At 46.4% G+C, this 22,187-nt stretch overlaps 2 protein-coding genes and 1 long non-coding RNA gene across 5 annotated transcripts in view; 1 reads left to right on the forward strand and 2 right to left on the reverse strand.

Moving 5' to 3' along the window:
• NR1H3 (nuclear receptor subfamily 1 group H member 3) overlaps positions 1-2,983 on the reverse strand; it is a 35,731-nt gene extending 32,748 nt beyond the window's left edge. The window contains exon 1 of one of the 3 annotated variants that reach the window (XM_081902013.1): positions 2,669-2,983. The gene's annotated coding sequence lies outside the window, so the exon portion shown is untranslated. The remainder of the gene's footprint in view (positions 1-2,668) is intronic. The other 2 variants (XM_081902014.1, XM_081902010.1) reach the window with 2 other exon arrangements.
• Positions 2,984-6,708: 3,725 nt separating this feature from the next.
• On the forward strand, positions 6,709-18,508 carry ACP2 (acid phosphatase 2, lysosomal). The gene is made up of 11 exons (XM_081901670.1): positions 6,709-6,993; positions 7,580-7,675; positions 8,231-8,317; positions 11,663-11,815; positions 12,585-12,683; positions 13,989-14,078; positions 16,018-16,150; positions 16,249-16,337; positions 16,831-16,937; positions 17,633-17,808; positions 17,905-18,508. The coding sequence occupies exons 1-11, from the start codon at positions 6,775-6,777 to the stop codon at positions 18,039-18,041; spliced, it is 1,386 nt and encodes a 461-aa protein (XP_081757796.1). The 5' UTR covers positions 6,709-6,774; the 3' UTR covers positions 18,042-18,508.
• A 502-nt stretch (positions 18,509-19,010) lies between these two features.
• On the reverse strand, positions 19,011-19,696 carry LOC309364818. Its single transcript, XR_014165884.1, has 2 exons — positions 19,553-19,696; positions 19,011-19,311 (listed from the first exon to the last, which is right to left on the reverse strand). It is a non-coding gene; the product is annotated as an uncharacterized lncRNA (long non-coding RNA).
• Between the last annotated feature and the right edge of the window lie 2,491 nt (positions 19,697-22,187).

Below are 22,187 nucleotides of genomic sequence, written 5' to 3' on the forward strand. Positions count from 1 at the left end.
AGATAAAACAAAATGTCTGTTTAAATAAAAAGGGGGTTGCCTGCTGGTGGAAGGCCACTAACAAGATAAATAGATACCGTAAGTGACACTTCCTTGGTAAAGAGTTCCAAAGTCTGGTTACAGCCCCTGAGGAGGCTTTTCTCAAATTCCCATCAAATGCACATCAGATAACCTAGTTTATGGGAGCAAACTAATTGCATACTGGAAAATTAGGTTTGCGCAACTAAAGTTGATTTAAAGTGCTCTGGTGCAACAAATCTACTTTAAGAACAACAGCAGCAGACTTTTGCAGTCAGTAAAATGAGGGGGAAATGCCAAGATGGGGAAATGCACTAAAAAAGTGTAGGATTAATGGGAAGACATTTAATCACTCTGCAAGCAACTCAAAATGAATTAAGGATGAATATTCATTGTCATAAAATCTTCTCACAAACAAATCAGAATGAATACTCAATGAAGACCAGACATCGCCTAACAACAGTTTAAGTCTGGTGCAAGAAAATCAGGATGGATTGTGGGCATCGCAATTTAAGAAGGCTACTAACAAGCTGAAACGTATGCAGAGGGTGACCAAGATGACCAGATGTCTGGAAATCTAGCCTTATGAAGAACAGTTGAGGGAGCTGTGTATTTTTGGCCTGGAAAACCAAAGACTGAGAGGAGATATGAGAGCCATCTACAAATATCTAAAGTGCAGTCACATCGAGGATGGAGCAAGCTTGTTTTCTCCTGCTCCAGATGATAGGACCCAAACCAGTAGCTTCAAGTTACAAGGAAGGAGGTGGTGGACTCTCCTTCAATGGAGGATTTAAAGCAGAGGTTGGATGGCCACCTGTCATGTATGATCTAGTTGAGATTCCTGCATTGTAGGGGGTTGGACTAGATTACCCTTGGGACCCCTTCCAACTCTACAACTCTGGATGCTGAATAAGCAGGTGGTTTCATGGAGCTCCAAGTGTCTGGGTTCATTCAGAGCACTGCTGCTTGTTCCACAGCTTGGTCAACTAGAATCAACTACCATAATGCACATGGAATTGATTTCAGTACACAGCACATGCCAAACAAAGGTTGGTCACCACTTAATGTAAGAAGAGAACCCTGCTGGATCAGACCAAAGGTCCAGAATCCTGCATCCCACACTGGTCTACCAAATGTCTCTGGGAAGCCCTGAAACAAATTATTGTTATTTGCTTTTTCCAGAAAAGTGAAACTCAAAGTTACTTACAAAAATGAGTAATTATGGCCACTAGCCATTGCCCCCTATTAAAGCCTCTCAGATACAAAGACCAGGCTTCCAGCTAGCATCCACACACTGATAGCTGGTTAATATCTGCATCTTACAATCTTCCATATTTAACCTTGCCTCTCCGCTTAAATATTAATTTCTTCTCTGACATTTCTTGGTGAGTAAAGTGCAACACAATTCCAACTCCAGGGAGATAGACAGATAAGGCCACCTACTGAGATCACAACTGAGCAAAGAGTTCACGGCTGGTTTCCCAGGCTGAAGCAGAAGCCGTGTGGTACTTCTGTTTCCAGCCTTGCAAATGGTGGTGCAGGTTTTGGTGGGTCCTGTGCAAAACACCATCATCAATCACTTGTGTCCTCTTTTCCTGATGGGGCTTTTCGCACAAACCTCCTAAAAACTCATATAGGCAAGAAGCTGACCGCACAAAGGCATATCTCTCCAGGTCTTGTGAGCTCCCTAGTGAAAGATGTGTCAAAGTTTTTAAATTGCAAATAGTGATGACTACTATATACTGTATAGGAAAATAGAAATCTGCCTGATGCTGAGACTGAACTACTGATCCATCTAGCTCAGTACTGTCAATATGCTGACTATAGTAGCAACTCTCCAGGGTTTCAGACAGTGAGTCTCTCCCAGCTCTATGCCAGGACCTTCTTGATGCAAAGCAGCTGTTCTACCTGTGCACTATGGCCCTTCTAGAGGAAGACAAATGCACCTGCACACTGTATGCCAAGCTCCTTTCACTGACCGAAAGCCACAAGGGAACAGACATCTTCCTGCACATGTCATGTGATAAGATGTTGCTGAATAAGTGTTTTCTCTCCAACACCCAATGTTCACCCTTCTTTCTCTCCCACCTGGGCCTGAATGAGTGAAAATTTACTCAGAAGCCCCACTGTGTTAAGTGCATGTTTTTCCAACTGCCGTGTAAATCGCCCAGCAACTCAAAGGCATGTGTTTTGTACAATCACTAATGCCAGCGTTCCATCCATACATGTCTTGGAACGTGGAGACATTACACTCCTTTTAACCAATCTCCCTCCCTTTTTTTAAATATACATCCAAAAATGGGGGATCCGAATGTGCGCATTCATTTCTCTCTTTTAAGCCATTTTTTTGAAAATGTTTCTTTCCGCAAATTCTTTACTTGTACTTCCGTAACGCTGCAATCAAACAGCAATCCGGGGAAAGAACAGCACCAAGCGCCCTCTTTATCGCCACGCATCTAGGCGCACGTGTGTACGCTGCCCGAGCGCCAACAGGTGGTTTGACGCCGGTAGCTCGAGTTCGGCGCCGCCACGAAGGGGAGCACAGAGCAGCGGCGGCCGAAGCCCCTCGGTGGGTGAAAATGCGCTCTCTCGAGCGGGCGCCACCAAACTCCCCGGTTGCCCAGGGCGATCGCGTAAAGAAAGAAGTTACCCGCGTCAGCAACAGCAGCTCCAGGCGCGCCGGCAGCCCCGGAAGGGGAGGCGACAGGGCAAGCAGAAGCCCCCCTCTCGGGAGAAAGAGGGGCAGGTCGGGAGCAGGCAGCGAGCTCCGGCCCCCCGGGAAGGCCCACGGCAACCGGGCGAGGGAGCGATCAGACAGCGCCGAGCGCGCGAAGCTCAGCGGCGCGCTATTGACTTCGGGCTGGCGAGAGCCGCTCCGCGCGAGTTGCAGTGATGTAATGTCAGCAAGAGCAGCAGCAGCAGCAGCCTCCGAGTCACATGCCTGAACTTTCCCCAACTCCACCCCCTGGTGTTCCTTTCGCCCCCTCCGATTTCTACATCCTGGCGGCGTGGTGTGCATGAGAACCCAAAACACAAGGGGAGAAGCCCCTCCTTCCTTTGCACGCCGAATGCTTTGCTTGCGAGGATCATTTGTTTGTTCCACGTTTTTATACCGCCCTTCGTCAGAAACATACCGGGGCGGTGTACAGAAGATGTAACATAGGCATGATTATTTATGGACATTTTTTTTTTAAGGATCCTGCGCAACCCAAAGCCTTGCTACATTCCCCACAGGGTGTGCCTGTTAAAAAAAGTATCACAGTCTGAAATCGTTTGGAGCCTGTTTGGGACCGACACAGAACCCCTTGGCCCAAGCTTCGCTGGGAGGTCAGCGGACTATTCCACACCGATCCACCAGCCTGCTAAGCCGGCGTGTTTACAAATAAAGGCAGCTGACAACCTTTGCTGTCAGTGACTGGAGGGCCCAGCGGACGAAATGCTACCCTGTACTTAAAGGAGTAGGGATATATGGCTGCTCTCCAGATGCTGTGCCTGCAGCTCCTCTTCTCCACCATTGGCCATGCCGGCTGGAGCTGGTGAGAGATGCAGTCCAACAACCTCTGGAAGGCTGCAGGTTTGCTGCTTGGTGCTCTTCCTCAACTGGCAATGTATAACAGGTTGCAAATAGCAGTGCACACAAAGCAAGCATAGGAACATAGAGAGCTGCCTTATTCTCAGTCGGAACATTGGGTCCCCCTACCCAGGGTCAGCCCACCCATGAGGCAAGGTAAGGCAACCGCCTCAGGTCTATAGGGGCGGCAGATCCTGCCTCCTAGGAATGCATGTGGCCCTCCAGATACTGCTGTACTCAAACTCCCATCAGCCCCACCAGCATGTCCAGGATGATGGGAGTTGTAGTCTAGCAACACATGGAGGGCCACAGATTCCCTATCCGTGCATTAATCCACACTGTCACTTATTTTAAATCACTTGATCTAAAACACCAAGGGGTGTGTGTGTGAAGGAATTCCCCCACATTCTCCCTAAATGGCAACCCCCTGGAGACGTATAGGAACGTAGGCAGAAAGATGCCCAGAGATGCTTCTGACCAACCATTTGCCCCAAAGCAGGATTCTCTAAATGTCACCTTCCACCTCTTAAGAGATCTGCAGACTTTTGAAAAGAGACATTCAGCTCTTGGGCCTGTTGGTCTTTGCTCTTGATGATCCAGACAGCCCTCATCAGAGCATGGCTATGCTTAATAATACAATTAGACTTTTCAGAATTGTTGCCTTCCCCTTCTGCTTCACTCATACCAAGGATAAATGAGGAAAAGGCAATATGAGTGTGGCTGCAAAATTAAAACTATTTTGAAACATTACTGTTGACAAAATATTAAGTGAGGAGAACCAACTTTGCTTCAGGCTGGAATGTCGTCCCTGTATACCTGGACGTATGTCCTACTGAACTCAACTGGGCTCACTTCCGAGTAGGCCTGCGTCAGATTGCACTATTATTAACAACACTGCTGTGTGGTCCTCCTCTCACAACATGCTGCTTTAATCTTCATTGGATGTTCTCTCTGGGGAAAGATTTTGTCATGGGGCAATTCCCAGAGGGGTAGTAGCCGTGTTAGCATCTCACAGCAAAAAACAACAGCCTTGTGGCACCTTAAGAAGTGCATTATGGCAATATGGCTTTAGATTGCATGGACTACAGTCCATTTCATCAGATACTTGAAGCATTATCCTAAGCTGGGGAAGGGGGATTGTAAACACTCAAGGTCAAGATTCTCATATTAATGTACAAGGCCCTTAATAACTTGGGTTCGGGATATCTTAAGGACTGCCTGATCCCTGTTATCACTGTCATATCTATCGTTGACATCTCTGGGGGAGTCTCTCTAATGGTGGTCCTTGCAGGGTTCAGATGCATGGCTTGTAACGACCAGAAGCCATGCATTCGGTATGGTGGGACCTATCCTGTGGAACTTCTTCCTGAGTAACATTAGACTGCTTGACTTCAGGTGCTTGACAAGGACTTTCATGTTTCAGCAGGCATTTTAAGGTAGCTTTCTGTTTGTAGGATGGATTTTAATTGTCTGTGTTCTTTCTACGGCACTTTTAAAACATTTTATGTACACCACTGAGAAATTATTAATATCAAATGGTTTATAAATACCAAAATATCTATATCTATGGACAAGCAATGTCACTGTGTCATTAGTTTTAGGAAAATTACCTATAGATGAAGGGGCTCTTCCTTCTCATCACGTGGGGTGCTTAGGGCTCTGGGAAGTGAATTAAAGTTGCACTCTCATTTTCCACCAGCAGGGGCTGGGAGAGACAGCTCGATTCCCACCTTTCAGTGGTGGCAACAGGAGCTCCAGCAGCTCTAATGAAGCGGGAGCAATAGTATGCAACAGCCTTTGCCAACCTGGTGCCCTCCATATTTTCTGGGATCTATGGATAAAGGGCAGAATACTAATAATAATACTAATAATAATGTTTTGAATGACAACATCAGTATGGCTGTGTTGACTGGAGCTGATGGGAAGCAGTCAATTTTTCAAGGATTATCTTGTTTTAATAGTATTTTATGTTTTATTATACTGTATTAGTGTATATTGAGTATTTTATGTTTTATTATATTAGTGTATATTGTTGTACACTGCCTTGCAAGATGGTATATAAATACACAGACACACACACATACATATATATAAGTAATTTCACATTTGAGTTTTTAAAGAACTCCTGGCATGGGCGTTGCCAGGATTTTTGTTAGAGGGGTAAGGACTTTTGTGGGAGGGTAGAAGCGACATGTTTGACCAAACTGCGGGAAGCAGTGGAAGACAGGAATGCCTGGCGTGCTCTGGTCCATGGGGTCACGAAGAGTCAGACACGACTAAACAACAACAACAAAAGCGACATGATTGGTCAGTTATTAAGTATTTCTATTGTTTTCCTTGATCTGGGGGGGGGCAGCTGTCCCCCACCCCCCTTTGCTACCCCCATGACTGCTGGCTGGATTCCATCTAGATCTAGTGATTTGTTAATTTTTCATTTGTTGCTAAAGCCTTCAACGGCTCACGTCACCACTGTTGCATCAATTCTGAATACTCCCTGCCCTACACCTTCTGCAGTGCAGACAATCACAATTAATCCATCCAGCTTTTCTGCAATCTCCTTAACCTTTTTAAGCACACCTTTAAGGTTCCCTTCTCGTATTGTCCCACTGCCTCCCTAGCTGGCTTCTGCTTCTGGCGTATTGTGGTTTTTTAATTAATTAATCTCACTGTTATAAGCAACATGCTCCTCGAATTCTGTTTTTAAACATCCCCGATTGCCTCGTTTCGCGTTTGTGTGGGCGTGTGCATGGGTTTGTGTCAACATCTGTTCCCGTTTGGGCAAGACTTCCATTGTCTTGCTTTTAATAACTTCCTTGCCTCTGCTGTTTACCACGCCGGCATCTTCGTGCATTCGGTGGCCCCTTTCCCGATCTGCTGTATACTGTATACAGTACTTTATTGTTATTATGGTTGCTGTTATTTTGCATACCCTTTGTGATCGTTGCAGGAAAACCATTTCCGCGACCTCTCCAGGGACTTCCACTCCCTCTAGTGGCTCTTCAAAAATAACAGTAAAACACCCAGCCATTTCGCGACTGTCCCATTTCTAAGCAAAATCTCCCTCGGGGAGGGGTGGGGAGGGAACCCCCCCCCCCGCTTAGTCAAGAGGTCACAAAGTTCAAGGGAATTTCTCAAGAGCCCATAGGCGAGATGGGCACCAGCAGCTTCGGTTGCCGATACTGAGCATGCTCGGGGGAGGTGGAGCATGCTCACTCCCTCTTTCCAAGGTACGGATGCCGAGCGAGGGAGCCTCGGCGCGGATAGGGAGCAAAGCCATGGAGGGTGGAAGGAAGCGGCGGAGCTGGCGAAGCGCCTCTTTCCCGCTGCTGCTGCTGCTGCTGAGTCTCGCCCTTGAGCTGGTCCTGCCGGTCACCCAGGCTCGGAGCCTCCGCTTTGTTACCTTGGTGAGCAGCAGGAAAGGGAGACAAGACAAGAAAGGGATTAAGGGGGGGGGCGATCTTTTGGGGGGGTTGCCACGTGACACAAGGCTTCCCAAGCCCCAAATGGCCAGCAAGGAAAGGGAGGAAAATCTCGATCGGCTCTTTTTAAAACAACAACAACACGCCCATGGAATTCGTATTGAAATCAAGTGGCTTTTCTTCGCTGCAGGTTGCGCTTTGCAATCGAGGCCGAGATCGCGATTTCTCCGTTAAGAAAATAATCGAAAATTGCAAGGGTTTGGGTTTAATCATCATCATCATCATCGCCCTAAGTGTTGGTATAGCAGGAGCCAGGGAGGACCCAAGAAGATCAGGGTGCTTGGTCCCCCCCCCCCCACGTTCTTTCCTTGCTGCGTATCTCCCAGCGCCTTCGGCTATCTTGAGAGCCGGCTGCAGGGCTTGACAGCAACCTCGCCTCGCTTCAGGGTTGGGGTGGAGCAAGAGCCCTAGTGATCTCTGGCCCGAGGCAAAATGCATGGGAATTGGGCAAACAGGAGAGGTAGAGGACGCCAGCACCTGCTGTCTAACGGTGAACTCTTTTGGTTTTCAGTTATACCGCCACGGAGACCGCTCTCCTGTGAAGGCATACCCCCGAGATCCCTATCAGGAAAGCGCCTGGCCTCAGGGATTTGGGCAACTTTCTCAGGTGGGTATCTCAGAAAAAGCGACCTGTGGGAAACTTTGAACCCCAAGGAAACCCATTTCCCAGCAGGAGAATGCAGAACTATTTTCTTTGAAGAAGAAATTGTGTCAAAACATGGCATGTTATTATTTGTGGTGGTGGTGGGGTAATACTCCATGCAGCTCCAGTCTGAGGTTTCCTCTTTTGTCACTGCTGCTGCTGCTGCTGTTCCTCTTGGGAGCTATTTTTAGTTCCGCTTTCCTTTTCTCTTTCCTACCCCTGGAAATGACAGTGCCTTTTAAAATCAGATAAAGCAATAACTTTATTTAAAAGACAAGAGTTTTCCCTGTTGTTGTTTTTATAAAAGCAACATATGTATAGCTTACAAACCTGCAAAACATGTTGCGGGGGGAGCGGAGGACTGTGTTATTCATTTCAGAACAGATTTTGGTTAACATTTCCTGCGTCAGCAGTGGTCAAGCTGTAACTCTATTTGTTCTCATTTTCGTTGGTGTGTGGTTGTGCAAGTAAGCACAAAAACCTGCTTTGCTGTTAATTTGTTGCTGTTGATACGCGTAGGAAGGAATGCAGCAGCAGTGGGACCTTGGTCGAGCGCTTCGAAGCCGTTATGCTGGATTCCTCAATTCCTCATACAATAGACAAGAGGTTAGTGCATTGCCGCAAATTGCTAGAGGTATCATGACCATGCAGGGTCCTCTTTGCCCTCCCTGTATTAAAATCTCTTTCCTCTCTCTTTCTAAGTAAGTGGCTGAGGAAAATAATGGAACAACATGAAAGCCTGTTCTTTCAAATGGCATCTTCCGTGTAAACAGTTTGTCAAATCCCTGCTTGGGTTAAAATAATAAAGGAACAATAAACAATGGCTGACCGGGGCAGTGATGTAAAGGAAAGTAAAAGGAATAAGATGGCGGCATCTGAGATGGACTGAACTTTGTTTGGTCAAACAGGCCACTCAAGACAAAGGGAATCACACGGGACACAATAAGAGACTGGGGTACTTGATAAGAGTATAGATCAGATGATTTTCTCATGCCAGTGGATGGACCTGTTTGAGCGTGTTTGTTGAAAAATATCTTGAGAACTGTTAGGAGTTCTCTGGTGAGTTGGCCTGTAGTTTTCCACTGCCTTTTTCTCAGTGATGAAAGCAGATAATGGAAGGCATGGCCCGTGAACCAAATTCAGGTAAATACAACGGTAAGAACATCTCCCAAACCCTGTGATGCACTTCAGCTGTCAAGCAGGAATTTATGACGTCTGGCTTGCCTTGCCACATGCACAAAAACCTGCCCAACTGGATTGTTAACCACCTTCTGGGTGTTTTTATTTAACTTTGTCTCAGTGCCACTCAGTAAACAGTTTTAAATGTGCATAAAGGACAATATGAAATGGAGCAATGGACCTATTTTATTCCTGTCAGGAACATTGTTTTTATTTATTTATTTCTACATTTATATCCCACCTTTTCCTCCAAGGAGCTCCAGGTGGCATACACAGTTCTCCTTCCCCATTTTATCTTCACAACAGCCCTGTGAGGTAGGCTAGGCTTAGGGACAGCGACTCACCCCAGATCACCCAGGGATCTGTCTGGCCGAGTGGGGATTTGAATCCTGGTCTCTCAGGTCCTAGTCCGCCAGTCCTAACTGTGGCACCGCTGGTGTGGTGTTATAGCATAGCATGACTGTTCTACAGCAGCAGCATATATTAGACAAAGTGTTCTCCCTATGCAGCAGCTTCTTGTAGGCCCTCAAATTTTCCAGTGAAAGCTACAATTTAAATGATGATGAAAGCTCTTCAGGAACATTTTTTTTAGCCTTTGTGCCCATCCTGTTAGAGCTCAACCTAGGTAGGCAACAGCACTGCTGCTTTGCGGATTTCTTCCTGTGTCAGTTTCCAAGCTAAGTGCTGCTTCATGCAATGGGCCCTGCAGTTCCACCATGGTCAACTGTGGGCTCTCTTTTGTGTAACACCTCCAGGAGATTTGCAAGCCTGGAAACAACGTTCTAGAAACTGTGACTGGCTGAGGCTTCCAGAAGTCTGCTTAGCACACCTAAAAAGCTCCACTAATGCTCTTTAGGTGTGTCCAAAACGCAATCAATTCTTGTTGCAAGTGGGGTAATTGCTCTTTGGCTGCAATGTGTGAAGTGGCAACGAGACAGAGAACTGAAAGCCATATCAACTCAGCCTGGCCACAGATCATCCCCCATATTATCCGCCTGCTGGCCCAGCCCAGGATGAATTCAGAGCAGGAGCCCTGCTTCTGTTGCCTTCACTGCTCATGCCTTCCAAGGTGATGCCCTGCCAGTCTGGGTATGCTGCATGTAACTTGCACATCTTGCAGAGAGGACGTTTTCAAGCCCCACATCTTTGTTCTCTTGCCTGCATTAGAGTCATTGCTGACTTAGTGGCTGCACCTGGAAATACAGCAGTAGTGGCAACTGAAGGAGGTGTCAGAGGGAAAGTTGCAGAGGGTTTTCTCTTGTGACATGTAGCTTGGGCTTGCTCTGGAGCAATTTGCTCTCCAGGCATCTATTGTTTCTTGGTGAAAGAGCATGGTCAAGTGACTTCTATGGAGCTTGAAGGCAAGAGTCTCAGCTCTTGTCCATGGGAGTAGGATTGAATAGCTATTGAGGCCTGCAAATTGTACATTGTTTTAAATTTGGCTATAAGTCGCTTTGGGCTGCCTTGGGCAAGATAAAGCAACCAACAAATGTAAATGAATGAATGAATGTACCTGCACCCCATGTCATATGCTTTGTAGAGTGGATATATGGACAAGCAGCACTTTTCTAGTTGCTTCTGAACTTCCCGGGAAAGCCTGTGTCGCACCTGGTCTGATTCAGCCCATTCCCCTCAGAGCTGGAGACTAAATCTAACCCCGGCACCTCTCAGCTTCCACTATCTGTTGCTTATCTGCAGGTAGCTCAGCTTGCTATCTTTTTGGAAGACTAATGAAAAAAACCTAATATACTGTGTGCGGACAGTTGTCTTTTTAAAAGACTGCGCCAAGCCCACTGAACTCATTTGAGAGCAGACCAAAATATGTGGAGCAAAGGTTCACATTCTGAAATGCTTCAGGGAATAACAACATCAGGTGCCTGTTGAAAACAAAGACTAGTTAAAGAAACAGGGATAAATAAAGGGATTGGGAATTATCTCAAAGGGTGCTTATTTCCACACTGTTTGATTACATTATGTGTTCTTAAGTCTTAGGCTCTGACATACACTCCCTTCTTAGAACTCAAGTTGTTTATTTGCATAAGTGAAGATTCAAGTGGAATATCCTGTTTGGAGGGAGCTGATTTATTTTGCCCTGCAGGTTTTGTGCTGTCATAGACACACTCCTGTTAGTGACTTGCCTACCGGGGGCACTGAAGCATTAAATTCCTTGTGGAGAATGATACATAGAGGCACATCTGTAGGGCTTTAAGATAGGGGTTACAGACAACATATCTGATTTCCACAGACAACATATGCAGGCTTCTTCAGTCTGTGCCAGTTCCCCTCCATTCCATATGTCCTTTAGATAATTAGGGGACTACTATATGATCTGTCCTTGTAGCTAGCCTAGAACAACACTTTGCATTTTCAAGGCGTGATACAACAACACTCAACTCAGCATTCAACGTGGGTGGCCTTTAGCCTTGGAAAGTGACACACACATAACTCAAGGTTGGAACATCTGTGTTTTGGATTTGTGAAGTTCCATTGCCTTTTCTGTAGCTTCCCTAACCACAGCTATGCTTGATTTTCTAGCTCATCTGCTGCCTCTACTTTACTTTCCCTCCCAAGCTCCCATTCTATTTCCTTGCTTTCTATAGCAGCTCAGATATTCAGAATAGCAATGCGTATCAAATTGTTCTTTGATCAGACTCTGTTGGGACCTGTTTTCCTTACTATGTCTCTTGTTAAGAGCATGTCTAAATCAGATCAGCACCACAGCAGAACCATGAGCATAAATGACCTTCTGTATTTGATGCTATACTCTGGCAGATCTACATACGCAGCACAGATTTTGATCGGACCCTGATGAGTGCCGAGGCTAATCTGGCAGGACTGTACCCTCCAGATGGGTGGCAAGTGTTCAACCCCAATATTTCTTGGCAGCCTATTCCTGTCCACACAGTACCTGACTCAGCAGAGCATGTAAGTCACTTTCAGACCTAAGTACCAGTAGACTGCATCTTCTTGCATTAAAAAACCTCTCTCTCTCTCTCTTTCTCTCCAATTGTTTTCATCTACTCTGAATGCTACCATTCCACTTCTTCATCTTGACTCCTCAGCGATTCCCATTTTGGAGCAAGTTGCATTTCTCTCTTTTTTTATATAATAATATTTATTAAAGTTTCAAAAAAAGTTACAAAAATGAGAAAGAAAAAAATGGGGAAAAAACCAAAAAATATAAAATACAGAAAAATAAAGGCAATTAAAAACATTTCCCTCTTTCCATGTCTTATCTTTCATTTACTTATTTCCCTGACCTCCTCACACCTCCCTTTTTTGTATTCTAGTTCAATTAAATATTCCAGCAAATCCTTTCCAGCTTGGTTTTTATCCTAATAGTTTATCCTAATATAGTATAATTTTACATTCTCGTCTTTCAACAGTTGAAAAATCAATTTTTACCTAATCTTTTGTATCATTTCTGCTAATACCACATTACTTCATTCCAACATCCTTCTAACATTCCTGAATTTTACAATGTTTCTGTAGATAAACTTTAAATTTTCTCCAAGTTGCATTTCTCAGGCCCCGTTTCACCTGTCTGGAGGCAGGCAGCCTCTCTTAGAAGTATCACTTTGCTTTCAGCAATTAGCCCATTACCAAGCAGATGCAACAGTTAGCATTGCTTGTAAAGATGGATTCACGGTCAAATGATCCTCTTAATGAACATCTCTGTTTTGCCTCTGTCCAGCTCCTGAAGTTTCCATTATCTCCCTGTCCCCGCTACGAACAGCTGCAAAATGAGACCCGGCAGACTGCAGAGTATGTGAATAAGACCATCCAGTACATGGTATGCCAAGTTTGATGTACTTCTCTACAGTGGTGCCCCGCAAGACGAATGCCTCGCAAGACGAAAAACCCGCAAGACGAAAGGGTTTTTCGGTTTTTGCGTCGCTTCGCTAGACGATTTTCCCTATGGGCTTGCTTCGCAAGAAGAAAGCCCATAGGGAAATCTCCGGGGACCTCTTTTAAATGCTGGCGGTGGGGAGCAAAGCCTTTCCCCCCCCCTCCGGCCTTCAGAAGAGGTCCAGGAAGGCCGGCGGGGGCGAAAGGCTTTGCTCCCCACCGCCAGCATTTTAAAAGCGGTCCGGGATAGCAGGGAAGCGCTTCCCGCTATCCCCGACGGCTTTTGAAGGCAGGCGGGGGGAGCAAAGACTTTCGCCCCCACCGGCCTTCAGAAGAGGTCCTGGACCTCTTCTGAAGGCCGGCAAAAGTCTTTGCTCCCCCCTGCCTGCCTTCCGGGAGAGCGGAGAAACGCAGCACTGCCTTCCCGCTCTCCCGGGAAGGCAGGCAGGGGGGAGCAAAGACTTTTGCCTCCCGCCCGCCTTCGGAAGAGGTCCAGGACCTCTTCTGAAGGCTGGCGGGGGGCAAAAGTCTTTGCTCCCCCCCGCCTGCCTTCAAAAGCCATCCGGGGGATTTAAAAGCCCCCGGGAAGGCAGGCAGGGGGGGACAAAGACTTTTGCCCCCGGCCCGCCTTCGGAAGAGGTCCTGGACCTCTTCTGAAGGCTGTCGGGGGGCAAAAGTCTTTGCTCCCCCCCGCCTGCCTTCAAAAGCCGTCGGGGAGAGCGGAGAATCGCAGCGCGTTTTTCCGCTCTCCCGGGAAGGCTCCCGGGGTTTTTTAAAATGCTGGCGGGCGGCAGCGAAGGTTTCGCTGCCGCCCGCCAGCATTTTAAGATCGCCCCGGATAGCCTCCGCTGTCCCGGGGTTTTTTAGAATGATGGCGGGCGGCAGCGAAGCCTTCGCTGCCGCCCGCCAGCATTTTAAAAAATCTCGGGACAGCGGAGGAGTCCTCTGCTGTCCCGGGGTTTTTTTAAAATGCTGGGGGTGGGAAGAAAAGCCCTTGTCCGCCCCCCCTGTCTTCAGAAGAGGTCGGGGGACAGACTGTCCCCGGACCTGGTCTGAAGGCGGTTTCCATAGGAACGCATTGATTTTCAATGCATTCCTATGGAAAACCGTGCTTCGCAAGACGAAAAACTCGCAAGACGAAAGAACTTGCGGAACGAATTAATTTCGTCTTGCGAGGCACCACTGTATCTCTTTATACAATGGTGGTGGCTGGAGAGATGGAAGAGCTGACTGTCCTTTGCTCCTGCAGGGATTTCTAGAGATGGTGGCAAACAAGACGGGAATTCAGGATGTCTCCCTCGAGTCGGTCTGGAGTGTATATGACACACTCTTCTGTGAGGTGAGGTGTCCATCTGTAGTCATTAGTCATTTGCTCTACAACCCATTTAGTATCAGAAGCTGTCTGTGCTCTTGGCTCTAGAACCCAGGCTCAGGGGCCAAATGCGGCCCTCAAGGCCTTTTGGGCAGCCCGTGGCAACATGAGACACCCCACCCAGCAGCCTTTGCACTGCCAGATGAGGAGGTGTGAGGGCTCTGACAGGGTCCTGGAGTCTTCCTGTCTCCTTCCCAAAGCCTAGTTAGTACTTTCCTAGCTTTTGGGAGGAGTTGGGAGGGCTCTGGGACCTTGCCAGAGCCTTGTGCCTCCTTCCCAAAGTCTGGTGCCTTGGTTAGCTGGCAGTATGAGGATTGTGGGTGGGTGTGTCAAATTTGGCTTCACTTCTCCCCCCCCCCAACGGGTGCGACAAAGCTGTGTGTGGCCCACAGGTTCCATGCTAAATTACTCTTGTGGCCCACTTGGTATGAAAAGTTGGACCGCCCTACGCTAGGCCACATTCTCTCTCCCCAGGCTGCACCTCTTGCTACCCCTGCTCTGCACCTTCCTTGAGTGCTTTTGCTTGATTGGAGGATGCAGAGCTAGGTGTGTGTGTGTGTGTGTGTATAGCAAGCTCTGGTCTCTGTGTGGCTGTAACATAGCCAGCTGCACAAAAGAAAGAGTTGCATCTGTTGTTCCACCCACTTTTTGCCTTTGTCCTCACCCACCATTGACATGTGACCACCCAAACAAATTAACAGCCTCCCCCCCCCCCCGATTTTAAAAACTGGGAGGGGGCAAAAGGCCTTAGTGGGCACCAAGGGAGGTGCCCACTACACTAGGGGCTCCATTTCTGGCAGGCCCTTCCACATGGCCCTAATTGTGGTCTAGGGATGCGGGTGGCACTGTGGTTTAAACCACTGAGCCTCTTGGGCTTGCAGATCAGAAGGTTGGCGGTTCGAATCTGCACAACGGGATGAGCTTGTGTTGCTCTGTCCTAGCTCCTGCCAACCTAGCAGTTCAAAAGCATGCTAGTGCAAGTAGATAAATAGGTACCTCTGTGGTGGGAAGCTAAATGGCGTTTCCGTGTGCTCTGGCTTTGTCACGGTGTCCCGTCGCGCCAGAAGTGGTTTAGTCATGCTGGCCACATGACCCGGAAAGCTGTCTGTGGACAAACGCTGGCTCCCTCGGCCTGAAAGCGAGATGAGCGCCACACCCCGTAGTCACCTTTGACTGGACTTAACCGTCCAGGAGTACTTTACCTTTACTTAATTGTGCTCTAATGGGAAAACTGCATTGAGAAGGGAGATGATCGTAAGAGAACAGAGCAGATTTGAAGCTTCCTTCCGACACAATTTCTGTTCACAGAAATTCTTTTCTGTGGGAAAGGCTTATCCTGTCTACTTTAGAGTCAGCCACAGATGTGCGAAGAAGCTTCCCTTGTCAAGTTGAGAAACAGGTGTTAGTGCAACGTTAAAATTTGCATAATCAGTTTTTACTTAAAAGTGCGAGCATCACAGTCAGACACGTTAGACCTGAAACTCCATGCAAGTAATAATGAATATTGTGTCACTTGGATAAGTAGATTAATCTGCTTATTGTGAAGGAAGGTTGGGAGTTTACAAAATGAAGGCTACTGGAGGCTGTTAGGAAAGCACAGTTCCTTCTTCTGCATCCCCAACCCTTGAGCACACCAAAGATTTGAAAGCAAAGTATTTTCTCTTCATGAATTCTGATCATATTGGCTGTTGAGTTTTGATCCAAACGGCATTGCCTTACATATGCGTCTGTGGTCCTGGGTTGAGGCATTTAAGTTCAGAGGGCAAAGATTTGCCTTGGATCCTAGGACTAGCTCATTCCGGACCGGCTGCCATATATCGGGGGGGGGGGGGGCTTTCATTCTTGTTTGCCTAGTTTGTATCTCTGAATGGCCTCTCTCTCTCTCTCTCTTGCGACATCTTTCCAGAAAACACACAAAAAACATCTTCCCGATTGGGTAACTCTCAATGTGATGACTCAGCTGAAGCAGCTGAAAGATTTCAGCTTCGAATTCCTCTTTGGGATCCACAAACGGGTGGAAAAAGCTCGTTTGCAGGGTGGTAAGTGAAAGAACATGGAAGGCAGGATGGGAAGGAGTGGAGGAGCATTCGCTCACTGGTCAAGAACTAGGTTCTGATAGTTATTTCTGTTTCTGCAGGTGTCCTCCTGTCTCAAATAAGGAAAAACCTTACTCTTGCTGCAAATGCCTCCACACCTCGCCACTTCAAAATGCTAATGTACTCAGCAGTAAGTTTGTTTCTGGGAGCTGTGCTTGCCTTCTCCTTATTACCATCTTGTGAACAAACCAAAAAAAAAAACAGCTGCAGCTTCCAGCAGTTTCTCCTGCTCTGTGAAAGGAATAAGCAAATTAGCACTTCCGTCTTTTTGCAGCAATTACGGATGCTACAGAAAAAACCCCAGATGCTCTCACAAGCAACAGAGAACTTTGTCACTTAGCCTCTCCTTGTAGCGCAGTTCCCAATGTTCCGCTTAGTTTATTTATTTACTTGCTAAATGTGTTAGTCGCTTTATCTTGTCCAGGATAACCCAAAGCAAATTAGAACCAAACAGGGTGTTGAAATAGGTGCCAGCCTTTTTTCCATGGTCCTGGAGTCCCTTTCTTATTCTTCCTACCAGCCCCTTGGGAATCTCTGCCAATCTGCCTTCTTCTGAAATGTGGTTTTAAGTCCCCTTCCATATGCACAAAGGAGATGTTCACATTTTTCTTCCTCTTTCTCAGCATGACACCACCCTTGTGGCACTGCAGATGGCTCTGGATGTTTACAGCGGGAGGCAACCACCATATGCCTCGTGTCATATATTTGAGCTGTATCAGGATGATGATGGGTGAGGGCTTCATGAAGCATATCAATCAAAGGAAATGGTATTCAGAGGCAATAATCTATCAGCCTGCTGTACCTTAACTTTTGTCCACATATTCACAGGAGATGAAATGAGGTAAAAGTAAGACTTGCAATCCTAAGATGAAGAAGGGTTTATATTTCTCTCCCCTGTGCTGATGGAGTTACCAGTGAATATATTAGTAAAGCCTTTAAGCAGAGGCTAGACAACCATATGTCAGGAGTGCTCTGATGGTGTTTCCTGCTTGGCAGGGGGTTGGACTTGATGGCCCTTGTGGTCTCTTCCAACTCTATGATTTTATGATTCTACGTCTGATATGACTGTGATAGAATTCCAAGCAGGAATATCAACAGTACTTTTATGCATCTCTGAATTTAAGAACACCTGACAAAGCACATATAGTATATTCCTGTTAACAGTCCTGTTTGTAACCCAAGGTACCACTGTACTTTTATGAGTTATTTGCAAGTAACATCCAGTCTAATTTTTAGATTTTGCCCCTTGCTCAAAAACAAGGAGGGACAACCCAGCATTTGTTAATTTCTAGCATTCCTCATACATCTAAGGGTGGAAGGGGGTTGTACGATGATTCAGGGCTTGATTCCAGTAGAAAATATGATATGAAGGTGGATGGCAAATCATCAGAATCTCAGTTCCTCTCTTCCCTCTTTTGCTCCTAGTAACTTTTCAGTGGAGATGTTCTTTCGGAATGAGAGTGGGAAGGAGCCTTACCCAGTGCAGCTGCCTGGCTGCGCACAGCGTTGTCCCCTGCTGAATTTCCTGCAACTCACCGAGCCTGTTACTCCACAGGACTGGAAACAGGAATGTCAGATAGCAAGCACCATAAAAGACACAGGTGAGTGGAGGTTGTTCCAGTAGATAAGCCAAAGGAGGACTGAAGTGATTTCAAGTGCCATAAGCATATTTTTTTTCCCCATTTCACCCTCTGCAGAACTTATTGTGGTTTTGGCTGTCTGTGGATCCATCCTCTTCCTGCTTATTATCCTGCTCCTGACAGTACTCTTCCGTTCCAAGTCCCAGCCTCCTGGCTACCGGCACGTTTCCAATGAAGGAGAGGAACAGCCTTGACATTTGCTCCAGCCCCTCCTGAGGCAGCAGGAGAGCACAGTGCTGACTCTAGAGACAAGAGGGGCTTCTTTCAGTGACTAAGGGTCTTCTTCATTTGTCCTGATTGCTGCTTCTAAGACAAAAGGCCCAGACTCTGTGGTGGAGCTGTTGCGACTATTGGATGCAGTCGAGCTGCCAAGCGAATAATACAGTCATGAACTTGGAGTGAAATGCAAGCATGATTTGGGGTTGCTGTTTGCCAGTACGTGACTGGTTCTATCAAGGACCCCGTCTTGCTTCTTTTGAACCCAATATGCTGAAGTCTCTGCTACTGGTGCAGAATGGGCAGCCTTCCCAACTGAAACCTGCTGCTCCTCAGAAAGCCTTGCTTCCACCTGGCAGTTGTTACTTGAACCTCCCTGAACTGTGGGAAAGGGGCCTGGTGCTATAACTGCCTTCTCCAGCTGAGTTATTAACTGGGAATCAAACCACTGCCTCTCTGTCTTACGTACTTGGCTCTTAGCCACTGGGTCCATACAGAAGGATAAGGTTGGGGCTGGACCCAATCTTATATAACAGAGGAAAAAATGACTTTCTCAAAAGCAGCCTTCTTCCCATTTGTCACTGACTACAGAAATTCAGTAAGTGGAACGCAGTACACTTCCTCTGTCTCCCCACTATTTTCAGCCTCAACGTATTCTTACAAAAGAGTGCAGCCTTGTGTTTAATGGGAAGTCAACTAGTGGAATTTAGAAGTGCTTATTAGCAAAGGCCTGGCGAGAATCATTCTTTAAATGCCCTGTATCATGCACGATATTCTGGACCAGCAGAGTTCCAAAGAAAATCTGCTGTTTTAAAAACAAAGGTAAGTCTCCGAGGCAGAAAAAAGATGCAAACGTAGCTAAGTATGTTGCCCTATAGAAAGAATCTTTGTGTATCAAGTGTAGCATGAGAATTTCACAGTGAGGATCTGCAGCTTTTGTGGAAAACCCTCCTATCGTGCCACATTTTATAGATGACGACATACATATTCTTTCTAATACATCTTCAAGCACTTTCTCATCATGCATGTTAAGTCTGACATGCAAAGAACACAAAAATAAGCATCTCTGCTGTTCTAAAAACACAAAGAAATTAAGAACACTCACAGCTGCACACAAATGTCTTGGGTACAAACAAGAAGACAAAAAGCAAGCCCAGACCCAGTCTTGAACAGAAGTGCTTCTGAGCATATACAGAATGTGTTTCCTTCATGCTTGAAAAACTACAGCTTACCTGCTCTCTACATACACTAGGGAATAAGAGTCCAAGCATGATTGCAAACACAGGCATGAGTTCCCCAGCGTACTTAGCAATCAAATAACACAGTCCTCCTCTCCAAAAAACTGAACGCACTCTTTGCTTTTCTCTCCTCCCCGCTGCTTCCCATCCCCTTTCAGACATAGCTGCTCAAAACAAGAAACAAGTGTTCTCTCTGCACATTTCTCTGTCCTGCTCCCATAGGCAAGAAAGCCTCATTCCTTCGTCTTCACCCAGGGCTCAGTCCAGGAAATCTGAAGCCAAATCCAGAAAACTGTGTCTTTCATTTCCCCCCTTAAAAGTAGCCCATGCTGGTTTTTCTCCCCACCTTTCCCAAGGACAGCAACTGAATTCTTCAGAAAAGAATCAGAGGCTTGAAAAGAACAAGAGGTGCCTAATAAAAACTTCACTTGTTTGGTCTTTTCCCTTGGATGCAGAGAGGAAGCCAGGATTTTTAAATATGGGAGCTGGATGAGAAAGCAGCTCTGCTAAGTGGGAAGAGTTAGTTACTGGGAGAACAGCAATCAGTATTTAAAATGGCCAGTGCTTTTTTTTTAATGAAAAAAAGTGCCAGTACTCACCATGAAGTTCTTACAGTAAGTGCCACACTTTTAACATTTGGAGGAGGGGGGAGGTGCCGGCACTGCGTATCCTTGAGTACCCCTGGAAAAAACCCCTGGAAATAACAGACATATCTAAGCATGGGATTGTGGGGAGCTGGCAGTCCTAATCTTTCCCCCAGAAAGATGTGCTGCTCATTCTGTGGCTTCAGCACATGCATTAAAATAAACACAGAGTATTCCTGTTCCTCACTACATTACCCATCTTCCTAGTAATCATATTTATTGATGCTTCCATTGCAAATAGCGCTATGTAAGAGCCACCCTCCTAGGTAAGGCCAAAGTTTTACCACAGTGGCCAATCAGGTGCCTATGGGAAGCCTACAAGCAGGACCTGAGTGCAACAGCACTCTCCACACTTGTGATGCCCAACAACTACTTTCAGAGATATACTGCCTCCAACAACGGAGGTGGAACATAGTCCCCATGAATTCGTCTTTCAAAGTCATCTAAAGCCACTTTCTGCACTGCAGCTTCTCACTGTTGATAAGAGACCTGAAGAGTTCTGGGTTGACAAAGTCCATTGTATTCTTGCAGAGAAGCTGGTAAAATGTGAGCTGGGTGAGTTAATTGGTTAGGGGGATTTGTAGCACTGGCAGAGGAAGGGGGTGCCTGGGTGTCATCCCTGGGGGTGGGTGACATCACCCCCCACCCCCCTGGGATGCTTGCCCCACCCCACGAGTGCACAGCATGTGTGGCGCTCCAGGTGCCGGAGCAACTAGCTCCACCTCTGATTGATTGACTAACCAAACCCAAAGAGTGCTCACTAATGGTTCCTCATCATCCTGGATAAAGCTGCAAGGTTCTGTCCTGAGCCCGTTGTTATTCAATGTCTTTATAAACTTGGATAAAGGCAGGGCTGTTTTTCAACTGGAACTCGCCAGAATTCAATTCCAGCACCTCTCAGGTGGGCGCCATTGCCATTATAAGAAAAGAAGGGAGGCATTCATGGTGAGTTCTGGCACCTTTTCCCAGAAAAATAGCACTATATAAAGGTATTGAGCATATGCTCGTCAAATTTGCAGATGACCACAGAAGACAGAATCAGGATTCAATATGACCTTAACAAATTGGAGAACTGAGTCAAAGCTAAGAAAATTAATTTCAATAGGGACCAAGGTAAGGTTCTGCACTTAGGCAGGAATACCCAATGGGGGACACCTGGCTTGCCAGTAGAAAGTGAACTCAGGGTCTTAGTGGACCACAAGATTAAGGTGAATCAACAGTGTGATGCAGCAGTAAAAAAAGCTAATGCTATTCTACGCTGCATCAACAGACGTATATTTCCCAGATCAAGGGAAATATTATTCTGCCTTAGTCGTACCACACCTGGAGTGCTGTGTCCAGTTCTGGGCACTACAATTTAAGAAGGATATTGACAAGCAGCAACGTATGCAGAGGAAGGTGACCAAGATGATCAAGGGATGAGAGGAGATAGGATAGCCATCTTCAAATATCTAAAGGGCTGTCACATGGAATATGGAAGTCTTGTTCTCTCCTGCTCCAGAGTGTAGGACCAAAACCAATGGATTCAAGTTACAAGAAAGGAGATTCCAGCTAAACAACCAGAACTTTCTGAAAGCATTACAGGGGGTTGGACTAGATGACCCTCAGAGTCCCTTCCAACTCTACAATTTTATGATTCTATGAACCTGCAAATATTAATTTTTCCAATACATCTGGCAACACGTCATGCAATATAATTCTGCAAAAAAGGGGGGGAAATGGCCAACTCTGTTTGCAGCTGTCAGCATCTATATTTTCCCCATTGCTGATCACCCAACTGCATGGCATGGTTCCTGCAGGGCAGGATGCAAACACAGAGCCAAATGAAGTCCAGCACAATTGGTTGATTACTATTACATGTATTTCCTGCAAGCCAGGTAAAAAATCAAGAGGGGCAAGATTTAAAGTTGTCTGCTTTGGTACAAACTGAGGGCATAAAAGGTTTCTGTGATTTATTGTTTGAGTCTCTGATTATTGTCTTTGTAATTCGCTTGGATAATTTTCTTAGCCTCCCCCCCCCCATTAAAAACCAAGTGGAGAAAATCAAGACTGGACTCTTGTTCTTTCTTCCTCTGAGCAGGTTTGAGAGCTGGACCAAAAGGGGGTGTGCAATTGCAAAATACATCTTTTTGCATCATGGATCCTAGTGAGAAAACATTCCCCCCCCCCCAGGGAAAACCTGCCTTTATGAAAGTTGTCTGTAGGTATTACACTTTATTTTACTGTTTCTGTATGTAAATTG

The sequence above is a fragment of the Podarcis melisellensis genome (genome assembly GCF_964234715.1).
Source record: "Podarcis melisellensis genome assembly, chromosome: 1".
NCBI classification, from domain to species: domain Eukaryota; kingdom Metazoa; phylum Chordata; class Lepidosauria; order Squamata; family Lacertidae; genus Podarcis; species Podarcis melisellensis.

Bases quoted from the DNA above. Each gene is read 5' to 3' on its own strand.
- ACP2 (XM_081901670.1), top strand. From the start codon at position 6,775: ATGCTCGGGGGAGGTGGAGCATGCTCACTCCCTCTTTCCAAGGTACGG. The intron at 6,994-7,579 runs GTGAGCAGCAGG...TTTGGTTTTCAG, and splicing joins GCCTCCGCTTTGTTACCTTG to TTATACCGCCACGGAGACCG. The intron at 16,338-16,830 runs GTAAGTTTGTTT...CCTCTTTCTCAG, and splicing joins AAATGCTAATGTACTCAGCA to CATGACACCACCCTTGTGGC.